The following is a 15,343-nucleotide window of genomic DNA, read 5'->3' as shown; positions in this document are numbered from 1 at the left end:
TATTTAATAAGTACTTGCATGATCACAGCATTACACATATTAATTCATTAAATCGATATGCCACCATCTGAGAGGTAGGACCCTTGATGTGTATTGCTAGATGAGGATGTACAGAGAAGTTCAGGAATGTGGCCCAGGTCAGGTATCCATTGCATGGAGATTCAGGGCTAGAACCTGGGCCCAGGCTTTTCACAGTTCTGCTTGAGGTTTTTATTTTTGTAGCTGTTTTTCTCGTTTTTAGAATTTATATTTGGGTTTTTTCAAGGCATTCATTTGTTCTTTACATTCTTATCTTCTAGGTTTTGTGCCTTCCTTGATCTCTAAGAACATTTATTTATTTATATTTTTTAAAGCTTTTATTTATTTATTTATTTGAGAGGGTGGGGAGGGACAAAGAGACTCCCAAGCAGACTCCATGCTGAATACAGAGCCTGGCATGGAGCTCAGTCCCACAACTCCAGGATTACAACCTGAGCCAAAGCCAAAAGCTGGATGCTTAAATGACTGTGTTACCCATGTACCCCAGAACATTTACTCTTTTTTTGCATTAATTTCAGTGTTTGTATTGCTGCCTACTCTAGGGGCATGAGTTCTGCCTCGTATAAGAGCTTTGTCTTTGATTTTCCCTTGTGACCTAGTGTGGCTTGTCCTTTGCGACTTTAACAGCACTTTCAGGGGAGGTCTTGCTAGAGGTCTCTCTTTGCCTTTGGCTATGGTGATGTCCCTAGAGGACAGTTTTGTATTTGTGTCTCTGAAGTGTCATGTGTTTCTCAGACTCTAGATGATTCGGTGTTCAGTTCTTGACTTGTGATATCTAGATCTAGTTGGTTGCGATGAATTTGATTTTACATCTGCTCACAGGGCAGGCCAGGTCTCTGATTTCTTGTGGGGTCTCTTTGTACCCAGAGCCTTCGTGGGTAGTGTTGCCTTCAAGTCCTGACTGGTGATAGACCAGTGATCTTCAATGGTTCAGTGGGCTGCCGTGAGCAGTTTAGATTTCATGCCTGAAGATCTTGATCTGCTCTCAGAGCCCAGAACCTGTTAGCTCCTGCTATGTGTGTCTGACTTCTGGTTTGGCCCTTGAGGAGTTTCCTTGTGTACTTTCAACTTGGCTGTATAATCTTTTAAAAGTTCTTCCTCTGTTTGGTACAGATGTTGGGGGTGGGGTAGAGATTGCTGTATAACCTCTCTGTTGATCTTGACATCTTCCATATATGTATTTAAATTGGGCTTAAACAGTTCCTCTTAAAAATACCTTACCATCATTTCTCAGCTAGTATGGGTAAAATTTTTTAGTCTGGTTAAAAAAATTCATGTATCAGAACTTTTCCTTTATTATTTAAATAAAATGCAATTTGAGATATTATTTAATCTTTAATAAGTTTTGAAATCCACTTGTTTTTAGGGCTTCTAAATTAATTGTTTTTCTCCTTTCAGTTGCATGCTGCCATTAGTCACCAGGTTGACCCAGAATTCCTTGGTTTAGGTCTGGGCAGCGTCCTTCTCAACAGCTTGAAACAGACCGTGGTGGCCCTGGCCAGCAGTGCAGGCGTGCTGAGCACTGTGCAGGCAGCTGCCCAGGCTGTGCTGCAGAGCGGGTGGTCCGTGCTTCTGCCCACTGCTGAGGAGAGGGCCCGGGCACTCTCTGCTCTCCTGCCCTGTGCAGGTGGGCTTGGGTGAGGAGCAGGGATGGGGATGGGTTCTGGGTGCATAAGAGGGTGTGAAGAGGCGTTGGTGCTTACCTTGCAATGGCAAAAGTGATTTCTCTTTCAAGTTTCAGGCAATGAAGTTAACATAAGTCCAGGTCGTCGATTCATGATTGATCTCCTGGTGGGCAGCTTGATGGCTGATGGAGGCTTAGAGTCAGCCTTAAATGCAGCCATTACTGCAGAAATCCAGGTATGTTTCTACGAATGTGTATGTAACTGACAGAGGCAATTTTTACCTGGCAGTCAGCGGAGATTGAAGCACTGTACCCGTGTGAAGAAATAGCAGCCTATTGCCAGAATAAAAAAACTGAAACATAAAACTTTTAGTAACATCAAATATTTTCTATAATTAAAGCTTTTTTAATCTTACTGGTTAAAAATTTATTGAGATATTAAATATGATAAAATATATCCACTTTTATCTATTTAAAAGAATGTGACAGATACTCTAATCATATCATGAATCATTTCCATCACCCTAGAAAGTGCCGTTGTGCCTCTTTGCACTCAAAGTTAGGGCTCCCCTGCCTCCCTCAGATTAAAGTAGTTTTGCCAGTTCTCAATGTTATATAAATGGAATCTTATAGTATGTACTGTTTTGTGTCTGCTTTAATTTACCTTGATAATTTTCAAACTCCTCTACATTGCTTTTACTGTTGAGGAGTGTTTCATTGTATGATTACGGCACTGTTTATCTGTTCTGTTAACAGACATTTGATTTTTTTTTGATTGTCTAAAGCTGATTTGATTATGCTGTGTACAGTTCTTTAGTGAACATGTGTTTTTTCTCTTGGGTAAATACTTTGAATTTTAATTTGCTAGGTCTTAGGGTGAATGCGTTTTTATAGTTTCCCAGAGTGGCTATGCCATTTAATTTGAACCAGCTTATGAGAGAGTTCTAGCTCTTTCTTGACCTCACCAACATGAGTCATGTCTTTCTTCATTAATTTAGCTATTCTGGGTGGGGGAGTGTGGTTTTTAATTTGCATTTCCATGTACTTAATAGTCATTCATAGCTTGTTTTGTTGCTCTCATAGTTGCAATAGTTTTTTATTTACAAACTCACACTGGGGGCGCCTGGGTGGCTCAGTGGGTTAAAGCCTCTGCCTTCGGCTCAGGTCATGATCCCAGGGTCCTGGGATCGAGCCCCACATCAGGCTCTCTGCTCAGCAGGGAGCCTGCTTCCCTTCTTCTCTCTCTGCCTGCCTACTTGCGATCTCTGTCTGTCAAATAAATAAAATCTTAATTAAAATAATAAAACTCACACTGATGAAATTAGATGAAGTAAGTATATTAAAAGCAAAATAAGTCAATCAGAAAAAAACAATTATCATGATCTTACTCATATGTGGAATTTAAGAAACAAGACAGGATCATAGGAGAAGGAGGAAAAAATAAAACAAGATGAAATCAGAGAGGGAGACAAACCATAAGAGACTCATAATCATAGGAAATAAACTGAGAGTTTCTGCAGGGAGGGGAATGGTGGTGAAGGGATGGGGTAACCGGGATGGACATCAAGGAAGGCACGGGATGTAATGAACACAGGGTATTATATAAGACTGATGAATCACTGACCTCTACCTCTGAAACTGATAATACATTATATGTTAATTAATTGAACTTAAATTAAAAAAACCTGTCTTTGAAAACATACTTTAATACTTTGATTAAATTGAAAAAAAATTAGAAGAAATCAAGTATATAATGTTAGGAACAATGACAATTCTTTGAGTAACTTATTTTTCAGGTACTGTGCTGTGTACTTTACTTTCATATTCTCTTTTAACTTTGTCAACCTTGTTGAGTGGAAAAGTAGTTTAAAATTCCATTTTACAGATGTGAACATAAGTACCCTGGAAATGTAGTGATTTGCTAAGGTGTCAAGATGAGTTAGTGGCAGATTTTTTTTTTCTTCTTCTCCATAAAGCTCCATGTGAAAGCTTGCCTAATGGGAGCAGTGATAGTGAACAGGCAGAGGTAGTCCACATGTGGGTCAGAATTAGGTTTTAGGGTAAAGAGCAGACTCTTTTTTTTTTTTTAAGTTTTTATTTTAATTCCAGTTAGTTAACTTATAGTGTCATATTAGTTCCAGGTGTACAATGTCAAGCAACCTTGACGTGACCCAAGCAGTATTTTTAGAACCCATTAATTAATTAGCTAATTAATTAATCAGCTTATTATTTATTTATTTTATTAGTTTCAGAGGTAGAGTTCAGTGTTCATCAGTTGCATATAATACCCACTGCTTTTTACATTAAGTACCCTCCTTAATGCCCATCACCCAGTTATCCCTTCCACCTATCTCCCCTCAACAGATGTTTCTCCAAAAAGACATACAGATGGTTGCCAGACATAGGAAAAACTCAGTATCACTCAGTGTCAGTAAAATACAAATCAAAACCACAGTAGGACACCACCTCACACCAGTCAGGATGGCTAAAATTAACAACTTAGGAAACAACAGTTACTGATGAAGATGTGGAGGAAGGAGAGCCCTCTTACATTGTTGGTAGGAATGCAAACTGGTACAGCCACTCTGGAAAACAGTGTGGTGGTTCCTTAAAAAGTTAAAAATAGAGGTACCCTACAACCCAGCAATTGCACTATTAGGTGTTTATACAAAGGACACAGACATAGTGACTTGAAGGGGCACATGTACCCCAGTGTTTACAGCAGCAGTGTCTACAATAGCTGAACCATAGAAAGAGCCCAGATGTTCATCAACAGATGAATAGATAAAGATATATACACACAACAAAATATTACTCAGCCATCAAAAGAACGTAATCTTGCCAGTTGCAATGATGTGAGTGGAACTAGAGGTTATTATGCTAAGCAAAATAAGTCAGTCAGAGAGGGACAAATATTGTATGATTTCACTCACATGTGGAATTTAAGAAACACATGAACATAGGGGAAGGGAAGGAAAAATAAGATGAAAATTGAGAGGGAGACAACTCATAACTGACATTGAACTCTAGAACCCATTAATTTAGTTAGCAAATGTTTATTCTTCACTTCCTGTTGGAGAAAGGGAAGGACTTTGGGGGGGGTGTTGGAGGAAAAGTGTTGCTGGGGGTAGAGAGGCTACAGAGATATATAGATTATGATCTATATACTAATTAAGATGCCTAAAATAAGATAACTAATGACCATTTAATTTAAAATTGTTATGAAGCTACAAAAAGGAATAAACAAAAATCTCATCATTTAGGAATTGTTAATGTACCCATTTCATTGTTAATAGTTTTGGTGTAAAGTCTTCCAGATTTTTAAAGATGCAGATGTTTACTAATAATACTGATTATGGTGCTATCATTAGTCTCAATGATATATCAGTTTGCATCTTTTTTACTCATGAGGTTGCCATGTCTTCTATTTTGAATATTTTATTATATCCATTTGTTCTGTTGCTTTGGGGAAGTCTGTCATATGGAAAGGGAATTCCTTCTTATTGCTGTTTTTTTTTTTTAACAACCTATTATTGACAATTTAAGTTCTAGATATTTTTACTACTATAAATTATTAATTATATTCTTATAGATAATAAGTCATTGAATATAAGAATGATAAATAGGAACAGGTTCTGGAAATGAAATTATGCTGGGTCAAAAGCATGCACTTTTTTGTTGTTGTTTTTTAAGATTTATTTATTTATTTGACAGAGAGTACAAACAGGGTGAGGTGCAGGCAGAGGGAGAGAGAGAAGCAGGTTCCTCGCTGAGGAGGGAACCCAGTGCAGCGTGTAATCCCAGGACCCTGGGATCATGACCCGAGCTGAAGGCAGAGGCTTTAACCCACTGAGCCACCCAGGCGCCCCCAGTTGTCTCTACTTTTAAGTTATTATGAAACTGCTATTATGAACATTTGTATATAGATTTTTGTGTGGACAAATTTTTTTTCTTATAACTGTATGCCTAGGAATGGAGTTGTTGAGTTTTATGGTAACTCTGTGTTTAATGTTTCGAAGAATGGCCGTATTTTTTCTTAAGTGGCTGTGCCATTTTATATTCTCAGTAGGAATATTAGAGAGTTCTAGTTTTTCACATCCTTGTTAATGCTTGCTATTGTCCAACTTTTCTATTATAGCCATCCTAATGGTGTAAATTTCTCTGATGATTAATGATGTGGAGCATCTTTTCATGTGCTTAGTAGCCATTTATATATCTTCTTTGAAGATACGTCTCTGGCTTATTTTAAATTGGTTTATTTATCTTTTAATTGTTGAGTTGTAAGAATTTTTTGTATTCTGAACACATGTCTCATTTGGAATATATCCTCTCATTCTTGGGTTCTTGGTTCATGTTTGCAAAACAGATAGACTGTGCATGTAAGGGGCCGATTGTATTGGGTATTTTGAGATCAGGAATAAAGATTTCAGGGACTTCACAAAAGGAAGGTGGAGACCATCAGCAATGGCACCCTGGCCATTGGATTTTTAGGACAAGTAGTGTGTTTAGAAACTGGGCACCTGAGTAATGGGATTTCAGAGAAGTGGGCATGGACCAGTGTCATCAGGTGGTTTGTGAGTTAGTGCACAGAGGCTGGGACATCTAGACTGTGGGATCAGGGCTTGGTCCAGGGTGCCTTCACACTTGCTTCTAAGGTAACTGGTAACCAGTTCTGTTTTATGAATTACAGGATATAGAAGCCAAAAAAGAAGCACAGAAAGAAAAAGAAATTGATGAACAAGAAGCCAGTGCCTCAACATTTCACAGAAGTAGGACTCCATTGGATAAGGATCTTATTAATACAGGGATCTATGAATCTTCTGGAAAACAGTGTTTGCCTTTGGTTCAACTCATACAACAGCTTCTTAGGTAAATAGTATTAGATATATTTTAACAGGAGGATTATTGGTTTTCACAGTAAGATAGTGAGATCTAGCACTAGGGTCTCAAAAGTGTGTTTGGGTATTGAGGAAATACTCTGAAAGTTCCCTAGATAGGTTTTGGGATAAAGAGCAGACTTTTTTTTTTTAATTTTAATTTTAACTCCAGTTAGTTAACTTACAATGTTATATATTAGTTCCAGGTGTACAATATACTAATTAGAATATAGTAATTCAACTGTTTTGTAAACTACCGTGTGCTCATCACAAGTACACTCCTTAATTTCTGTCACTTGTTTAACCAATCCTCCTTGCCCCCCTGCCCCTTTTCCTCTAGTAACCATCAGTTTGTTCTCTAATTAAAGATCTGTTTCTTGGTTTGTCTGTCTCCCCCCTGCCTTCTGCTCATTTGTCTTCTTAAATTCCACATATGAGTGAGGTCATATGGTATTTGTCTTTTTCTATCTGACTTATTTTCCTTTGCATTGTACTCTCTAGCTCCATTCATGTCATTGTAAAAGGCAAGATTTCTTTTTTTTATGGTTGAACCAATGTTGCTTGTGTGTGTGTATATATATCTTCTTTATCTGTTCATCATTGATGGACACTTGAGCTGCTTCCATAATTTGGCTATTGTAAATAATGCTGCTATAAACATAGGGGGGGCCTATATCCCTTTGAATTAATGTTTTTATATTCTTTGGGTAAATAATCCAGTAGTATGATTGCTGGATTATAAGGTAATTCTATTTTTAACTTTTTTGAGGAACCGCCGCACTGTCTCAAGAGCAAACTTTTCATAGATAGAGGAGAGGTTGGGGTGTGTGAGATAGAACTAGAGATTCTAAAGATTTTCACACAAGAGAAAATTGAAGTGTATGAGACAGAAAAAGATTCTTATTCTGCTTAGTAAACAGTAGATGCAAATGAAAATCATTGTGGTAGAGTTATTTCTTTTAAAACATATCATTGTGTATATCACAGATTTATGTGTATTACTTTCTAAGACAACTTTTAATTTAGAAGCTGAAATAAAAGAATGGTGAACATTATTTCTGAAGGCTCTATCAGGAGTAGATAAGAATTAACTAGAGTCAGAATATAGACATAGAAACTTTAGGTTGAATGATCATACACTTCTTGGTGAAACTTGTCAACCAGTGTTTCAGTGTCATTCAAATCAAAAAGATAAAAAAAAATATCAAGGTGATTTCTGAAAGGCATTTGTTAGACAATTGAAAACTGTTTTCCCTCTAACAAAGCTGTCTGTGTAAACTTGGCTCCTGGTTTGTTTCATTTTCTCCACATAGAGAAAGTACAGCTCTGGAATATTGGCTTAAGCAGCTAAGTCCAAGAGAGCAGGGAGCTCTGCCCACATATCTAGAAGAGTGGCAGGTTACCACTTGGTATGCTGCTAGTGTTGAGGCAGCCTGCTTTCTATATGGAAGCACCAGAATTTACTGGGCACACTGAACTTTTAAGAGGAAGTTATAGAGCTAGTTCTTTACATAGGTTTTAGTAAAGTCTAATTAAAAAAACACTTTTTCTTTTTTTTTTAATTATTGTTTACTGATAATATCTCCTACATTCTGATCTTGAGTACAACAAATTATAAATGAATTAACTCAGTGTAATTGGTGGTAGTGGAAAGAGCTTGGAATTTGTTCTTAGAAAATTTCAGTTGCAACTGCTTGTATAAAATTGGCAAGTGAAACTCTCTTCATTGTGGAGGAGTACTATCAGGAGTAGTGTTTACAGTTAATTAAGGATCAGATGAGAATGGTTGTTTAGTGTTGTGTAATTAAAAGGTAAAGTTCTATGCAGAAGTTTTAAAGCATTAAGCATGTATTTTGAGAAGAACTTTTTTGAGTTCTTGAATGCTTCATCCTTGGCTAAGGAAGCTGTGTCTGGTCCCCTGCTGTCTCTGGCAGAGAGTGAGTGCGGGGTTCCCTGACTTCAGCCTAAAGTAGGTTGCTCAGACTGTTTGTTCATCAGTGTGGAGACACCTGTCTGTTTTACCCACCTGTGCCTTTTGCTGTACAGTCTCATGGTTACTTGCCACATTTGGCTGATTAGCACTTGAAATGTGTCAAATATAGGTGAGACATTGAATTTTTATTTGCTCTTAATTAAAATTCAGTTATTTTAACTGAATTCTTAATTATTATTTATTTATTAAAACTCAAATTTAAAAACGTAGATCTGATTCAACTGTGTTAAAACTTAAGTATGTTTGGGTTAGCTGGGCCATATGAATTTAATTTTTTTTTGGCCTTTGAAGACTTAACTGAGAAAACTAATAAAAAATATTTTAATACTTTTTCTTGGGGTTTAGATTTTATGTTGAAGTAATATTTTCAGTGTATTTGGATAAATACATTATTAATACTGGTTTTTTGTTTCTTTTTATCTTTTTATCTTTATTAAAGATTTATTAATCTTTATTAATTTATCTTTATTAATGTGACTGGCAGAACTTTTTATTTATTGATTTATTATTATTATTATTATTTTTTAAGATTTTTATTTATTTATTTGAAAGAGAGACAGTGAGAGAGAGCATGAGCAAGGAGAAGGTCAGAGGGAGAAGCAGACTCCCCATGGAGCTGGGAGCCTGATGTGGAACTCGATCCCGGGACTCTGGGATCATGACCTGGGCCGAAGGCAGTTGTCCAACCAACTGAGCCACCCAGGCGTCCCTGATTTATTATTTTTTATTTATTATTATTATTTTTTAAATTAGTCACCATGCCCAATGTGGAGCCCAACACGGGGCTTGAACTCATGACCCTGATATCAATACCTGAGCTGAGAGCAAGAGTTGGATGCTTAACCGACCAAGCCACCAGGTGCCCCTGACAGAACCTTTTAAATAACATATGTGGCTCCCTGGCATTATGTTACTGTTGGACAGTACTTTCTAGACCACTCTTATAGTTTGTCTTCTGAACCTTTGGCATGCAGGAAGGAATTGCTCCCCAGCGGTTTTGTAATAAAGATATACCTACTTAAAAAAACACAAAACAAAAACTAAGCATGGAAGTAAACAATATCTTAGAAAAGTTTTTGGAAAATAGAGAAAGGAAGATGCATCAACACCTTTCTTATTACAGAGTGCCAATAATCCAGGCTCTTTTCTTTCATAAGTGTGGATGATGTGCCTCTCCCACTGTAGAGGAAGACTTTGACATTTAATTTTCTTAGCTTAAGTGTGACTAAAGGTAGCTTAGTGTATTGACTTAGCTGATGCAGTGTTGAAAAATAGTCTAAAAGTGGAAGAGATTATAGTCATTTAGTGTACTTTATTCCTTGGAAAGCAGGTTGAAGGAATTGCAGCTTGCCAAGAATAAGCCATGAAACAGATTTCAGAGTAACTCTTCAGTCTTAAGCTGTCAGGAAGCCACAGAAAAGCATTTATATTTGAAAATCAAGAGCTATGAAAATTTTTTAAACTTGTGAACTCTGTCAGAATTACACATTATAATTATGGTTCTGAATTTTATTAAGGAAATGAGTTAAAATTTTTATTATATTTTATATGTCTTTTGCTCCTTCTTGTATAGGATAAAACCTGGATTCTAGACCTATTTTTTCTACTGTGGGATCTGACTTGAGCCACAAACCATCAGTTAAATAGGGCAAAAAGGGCAGAAATATGAGTTCCAAAAGGTCCATTTACAATAGTAGCAAAATGTTCTGGTTCCATGAGCACCTTGCAAAGAAGTAAGGGCAGAGAATCAAGTCACGACAAGAGAATGAAGGGGAATGGACGCGGCAGGTGATAGAATGCCGGAGATCCCAGATTCACCTGCTCAGTGGCAGTGCTTGGTGTCAGCTAGCTAGTCCTCACTTACCTGGCTGGGATGGGGTTGATGTGATGGAGCTACTTGACACCAGCCCAGAAGTAGGTTCTACTTTGTTTCTTTTCCTCCACTAACCAACTTCCTTCTGTTCTTAGTACCAGGGATCAGGCCTGGTTCAACTGTTGCTGGGACTGTCTCTAGGTGGCAGAGTGTTACCTGGTGTTCCATGTCCCCTCTAATACCTTCACATTCTTACCAAGCTTACCTTCCTCAAGCACAAGTAAGATATATTCCCCTTTGGAAGTTTTAGCGGCTGAACATTGTGAAATCTAGTCTCAGCAGCCTGGCACTCTATCACTTGCAGTGTCCATTCCCCTTCCTTCTCTTGTTTCACATTTCTTCCTTTTTTACCTTATTAACTTACAGTTTGTGGTTCAAGTCAGATCCCACAGTTGGAAGTGGAGCCTTTGCTCCCTTCCTTGCTGCAGTATTCTGCAAGCATCTGTTATCCTGACCTGGCCTGTTTGTACCCACCTTAGTCTTTCTTCCTGTACTTTCAGAGTCCTGGATACTCCCTGCTTTGCCCACCTAGATTACTTACCTGAATAGGTCTCAAGGCAGATTTGCGAGGCAGATGCAGAAATGACGAGTGAATCATGTCTTTAAGAACAGTGTCATGTCTTTATGTGAAATGCAGCTTTGGATAAAAATGATACAGGTTTTTTTTTCCTCAAAGCTTTGTACAAGAGTTTTCTATCATCTTGGACCATTCCACACAGCTCTTAGGAGTGTATTGTAAAGCAAAGGGTGTCATTATTTCTTTTGTAAATTCTGTACTTCTCTGCTCAGTTTTAACTGAGGTCGTGTTTATTGCAGACACATGTGACACGTATTTGGGGAAGGAAGCCAACTGTAGGTCACCTGGGTGTATGACCTATATTTCTGATTGTAGTTTATGTTGTGATTTCTTAATACTTTTTAAAAAAAGAGACATAACTTCTTTAATTTTGCAATCCTTTTTCCCCTCCATAGAAACATTGCTTCTCAGACAATAGCCAGATTGAAAGATGTTGCCCGTCGGATTTCATCATGTCTGGACTTTGAGCAACATAGTCGTGAAAGAACTGCTTCATTGGATTTGTTGCTGCGCTTTCAGCGCCTACTTATCAGTAAACTTTATCCAGGAGAAAGTATTGGTCAGACTTCAGATATTTCTAGTAAGTTGATTAAAATTAAAATATCTTGTTTGTATTTGGCTTTCTAATTTAGGCTTTTTGATATGCTTATTTTACATTCCCAGATGTGTAGTTCTTATACTGTTAAATCTTACACCAATTTAGGGGGACTTCATTTTGCATCCACTTTTTTTTTTTATGAGTATTAGACTTACCAGTATTTTTTTTCACTGTCTTAATATTTAAGTTCTTTGGGCATCAAAAATAGTATTCATTATGTTCATATTAGTTTTATAGAAGATTTATCAGACTTACTGTAAGTATCTGTTATGGGATGTTAGATACTGACATAATATGAGAACCAAGTAGCAACAGTATTGGTATGTCACACTGGACAGCCAGTAGGTGTGATGCATGGAATGAATCAGCATTGGAGGAAGACTGGGTCTCAGTTATAGCTGGTTTATTAGCTGCTGGACATGGGCCCAAGCTAACTGGGTGCTGTATGTTGCTTATCTGTGGAATTACAATTACATCTGAGGGTGCCTATGAGGATTAAAATAGGATGATATGTAACTGCTCAGCTCTGTGCATGATATAGGTAGTATGTGGCTCTCCATAAGTTGGCTTTCTCTGTTAAGGATGGAAAGGTCTGCTGCTTTTGTTTGAAATATTTTAATGACTGAGCCACCCAGGCACCCTTGTTTGAAATATTTTAGTTCCTGAAAGAGTTAGGCATTTGTAGATCATAGAAAATTTCAGGTTGAAATAGATAAACTTAGAGTCTGAAAGAGGTGCCCATCTCAAAGACTTAAAGTTACAGGGACTGAAAAGCCATTAAGAGCCACGTAGGAAGAAAAGTTAAAGATTTTGTGAGATTGAAAAATGCCTAACTTTGTTCATTGGGAGTTATTTGCAAGTGTTAAGACTTGAAATTTGGTAACGTTTGTATGTAGTGGATATAAGATTTAAACAATCTATAAACTATGACTTTAGTATTTATACACCCAAAGTTTCTAGGTATTATGTAGTACAGTGTATAAAAATTGACAACCAAATTCACTTGTTTCTCAAACTATGTGATATAAAAAGAGCCAGGGATTAAGGCTTAATAGCTTCTGTTTGAGATAACTATTATAAGTAAAAGGTGTATAGATGAGGGTGGAATATTGAAGCAATGCAGTTTATTTACAAAGTAAATTTTAATGGTAAAAATGGAAAATTTTTAATCTTTCTTTGAGGTCCTGAGCTTATGGGTGTCGGTTCGTTACTGAAGAAGTACACAGCTCTTTTGTGCACACACATTGGTGATATACTGCCTGTGGCAGCCAGCATTGCTTCCACCAGCTGGCGGCACTTTGCAGAGGTGGCCTGCATTGTGGAAGGGGACTTTACTGGTACCTTTTTTATATCCTCCCTTTAGACATGTATTTATTTTCAGAGATTGATGAGACTTAAAATTTATCCTTTGCTGATAAACCTGCATGCCTTTGCCCCATACTTTTTCTAGTCCTGTTGGCCTTTCTCCTTTTCTTTTTTCACTTCACGATTCTGTTGTTAAGCAACCTGGTGCAGGAATTGTGTCAATATAAATGTAATCGGTGATTTAGAGTCATACCGCCATTATTAACATTTCAATAATGAGGCCATTAGTAATTGTCTAATGTTATTTCAGCAGCATAGAAGTTAGTTGCTCCTTTCAGGACCTTAATAAATTCCTTTGTTGCTTAATATGTTTTCAAGTTAATTTTGTGACAGTAGAGCATTTTTATTGAGTGCTTTTTTTCTGATAGTAAACTTCGTTTTCTGGAAACACTTAATTTTCTGAACAAAAGACTCTAGTTAATACTTTTGTTAAAACAGTGTTTTTGGAAAGCATTCTTGTAACTTAGAGGGTTTTGTTTGATACCTTTTTCTGTTCTTTCAAGATGAAAGACAAAATAATCCTATAGAAATACGCTAAAAGTCAAACATTCCTTATTTTGTGTTTTATCAGAATTTAAACACAGAATGAGCTTATGAAGTGGTTTAATAGGATATATTGTATTTAATATATCTTACATTATATTTATATTTATATTTATTTATTTATATTTAAATTTTAATGCTTTTTTCCTTTCTTTTAAAATGTAGGTGTCCTCCTTCCAGAACTAGTAGTTTCTATAGTGCTTCTGCTCAGTAAAAATGCTGGTCTCATGCAGGAGGCTGGAGCTGTCCCTTTGCTGGGTGGCTTGTTGGAACATCTGGATCGGTTCAACCACCTGGCACCGGGAAAGGAAAGGGATGACCATGAAGAATTAGCCTGGCCTGGCATCATGGGTATGGCATCTTAACATACAGAGCTTCTATTCAGGGGACGCAGGGTGGCTCAGTAGTTAAGTGTCTGCTTTCAGCTCAGGTCATGATCCCAGAGTCCTGGGATCGAGTCCACATCTAGCTCCTTGCTTAGGGGGAAGCCTGTTTCTCCCTCTGCCTGCTGTTCCCCCTGCCTGTGCTCTTTCTCTCTCTCTCTCTCTCTCTGACAAAGAAATAAATAAAATCTTAAAAAAAGAAGAACTTCTATTCAGAAAAGTTTTATCTTAATCTAACCTATTCTTGCCTTTTTATTTAAAAGAATACTTCACAAAGAGAGACCAATTATTTGCCATTTTCATTGATGGCAGTGTAAGTAGAAAATGAAGATAATCCAAATCAGAAGAGATTTAAGTTATATTTAAGAAATACTTTTCTTTTTGGCACCTGGGTGGCTCAGTGGGTTAAGCCTCTGCCTTCGCCTCAGGTCATGGTCTCAGTGTCCTGGGATTGAGCCCCGCATTGGGCTCTCTGCTCAGCGGGGAGCCTGCTCCCCGCTCCCCCCTCCCACCTGGTCTCTGCCTACCTCTCTGCCTACTTGTGATCTCTCTCTCTGTCAAATAAATAAATAAAATTTAAAAAAAATATATATTTATATTTCTCTTAATAATGGTTGTTACTTTCAGAAATGAACTATTTTAGAAAGTTCTGGAAAGCCCTTTCTTGGGTGGTGTCTCCAGAAGTTACTGTTGAAATGATTAGATGTGGTCTGGCTTTGGAGGCAGACATCAATATGGGATGACTTTCTAAACTCATTTCTTTCTTTCTTTTTTTTTTTAAATTTTTTATTTTTTATGAACATATATTTTTATCCCCAGGGGTACAGGTCTGTGAATCGCCAGGTTTACACACTTCATAGCACTCACCATAGCACATACCCTCCCCAATGTCCATAACCCCACCCCCCTTCTCCTAACCCCCCTCCCCCCAGCAACCCTCAGTTTGTTTTGTGAGATTAAGAGTCACTTATGGTTTGTCTCCCTCCCAATCCCATCTTGTTTCATTTATTCTTGTTTCTATCTGACATTACTGAGTTATGGAATTCCCATAGTCAGCTGAGCACTTCCCTATAGGTGTGGTCTATAATGCTTACCAAATTGGAATAGAACTTGTCTTCTCAAGGAATCTAGCTTTGACATTTTTGAATCTAAGTGTACGTTACCATACTGTATATGGTTCTGATTTCCTGGACTCATAAAATACAGTTGAAGTTGGGGTCCAACTTTGATTTTATAGGAAAGCTCAAGCAAGGTGGGCTTTTTCTTCTCCCATTGTAAACTGTCATCTTGTACCATAGGAGTTTCAGATAAAAAGTAACAAGTGTGGTGAAGAAAATAACATTAGGATATTGAGCATAGTTTTTAATTTTTTATATCACCAATATTTTAAGCACCATTCTTCTACTTTTGTGAATTTAAATGTTACTTTTGTCTACCTTCTGTATGGTTGAGGGCATTTAATGCAATTAGC

At 37.3% G+C, this 15,343-nt stretch overlaps 1 protein-coding gene across 9 annotated transcripts in view; it reads left to right on the top strand.

Annotated features, from left to right (window-relative positions):
• The window catches only part of HERC2 (HECT and RLD domain containing E3 ubiquitin protein ligase 2), a 239,890-nt gene that overhangs the window by 93,408 nt on the left and 131,139 nt on the right, over positions 1-15,343 (top strand). For 7 of the 9 annotated variants that reach the window (XM_059180256.1, XM_059180257.1, XM_059180253.1 and 4 more), the window contains exons 18-23: positions 1,438-1,666; positions 1,775-1,899; positions 6,354-6,532; positions 11,379-11,563; positions 12,763-12,918; positions 13,655-13,840. In XM_059180256.1, the coding sequence (XP_059036239.1) occupies positions 1,438-1,666; positions 1,775-1,899; positions 6,354-6,532; positions 11,379-11,563; positions 12,763-12,918; positions 13,655-13,840 (1,060 nt within the window). The remainder of the gene's footprint in view (positions 1-1,437; positions 1,667-1,774; positions 1,900-6,353; positions 6,533-11,378; positions 11,564-12,762; positions 12,919-13,654; positions 13,841-15,343) is intronic. The other 2 variants (XM_059180258.1, XM_059180255.1) reach the window with 1 other exon arrangement.

The sequence above is a fragment of the Mustela lutreola genome, chromosome 7 (genome assembly GCF_030435805.1).
Source record: "Mustela lutreola isolate mMusLut2 chromosome 7, mMusLut2.pri, whole genome shotgun sequence".
NCBI lineage: Eukaryota > Metazoa > Chordata > Mammalia > Carnivora > Mustelidae > Mustela > Mustela lutreola.
Note: the sequence above shows the minus strand (reverse complement) of the source record. Positions and strands in the feature narration are given on the sequence as shown.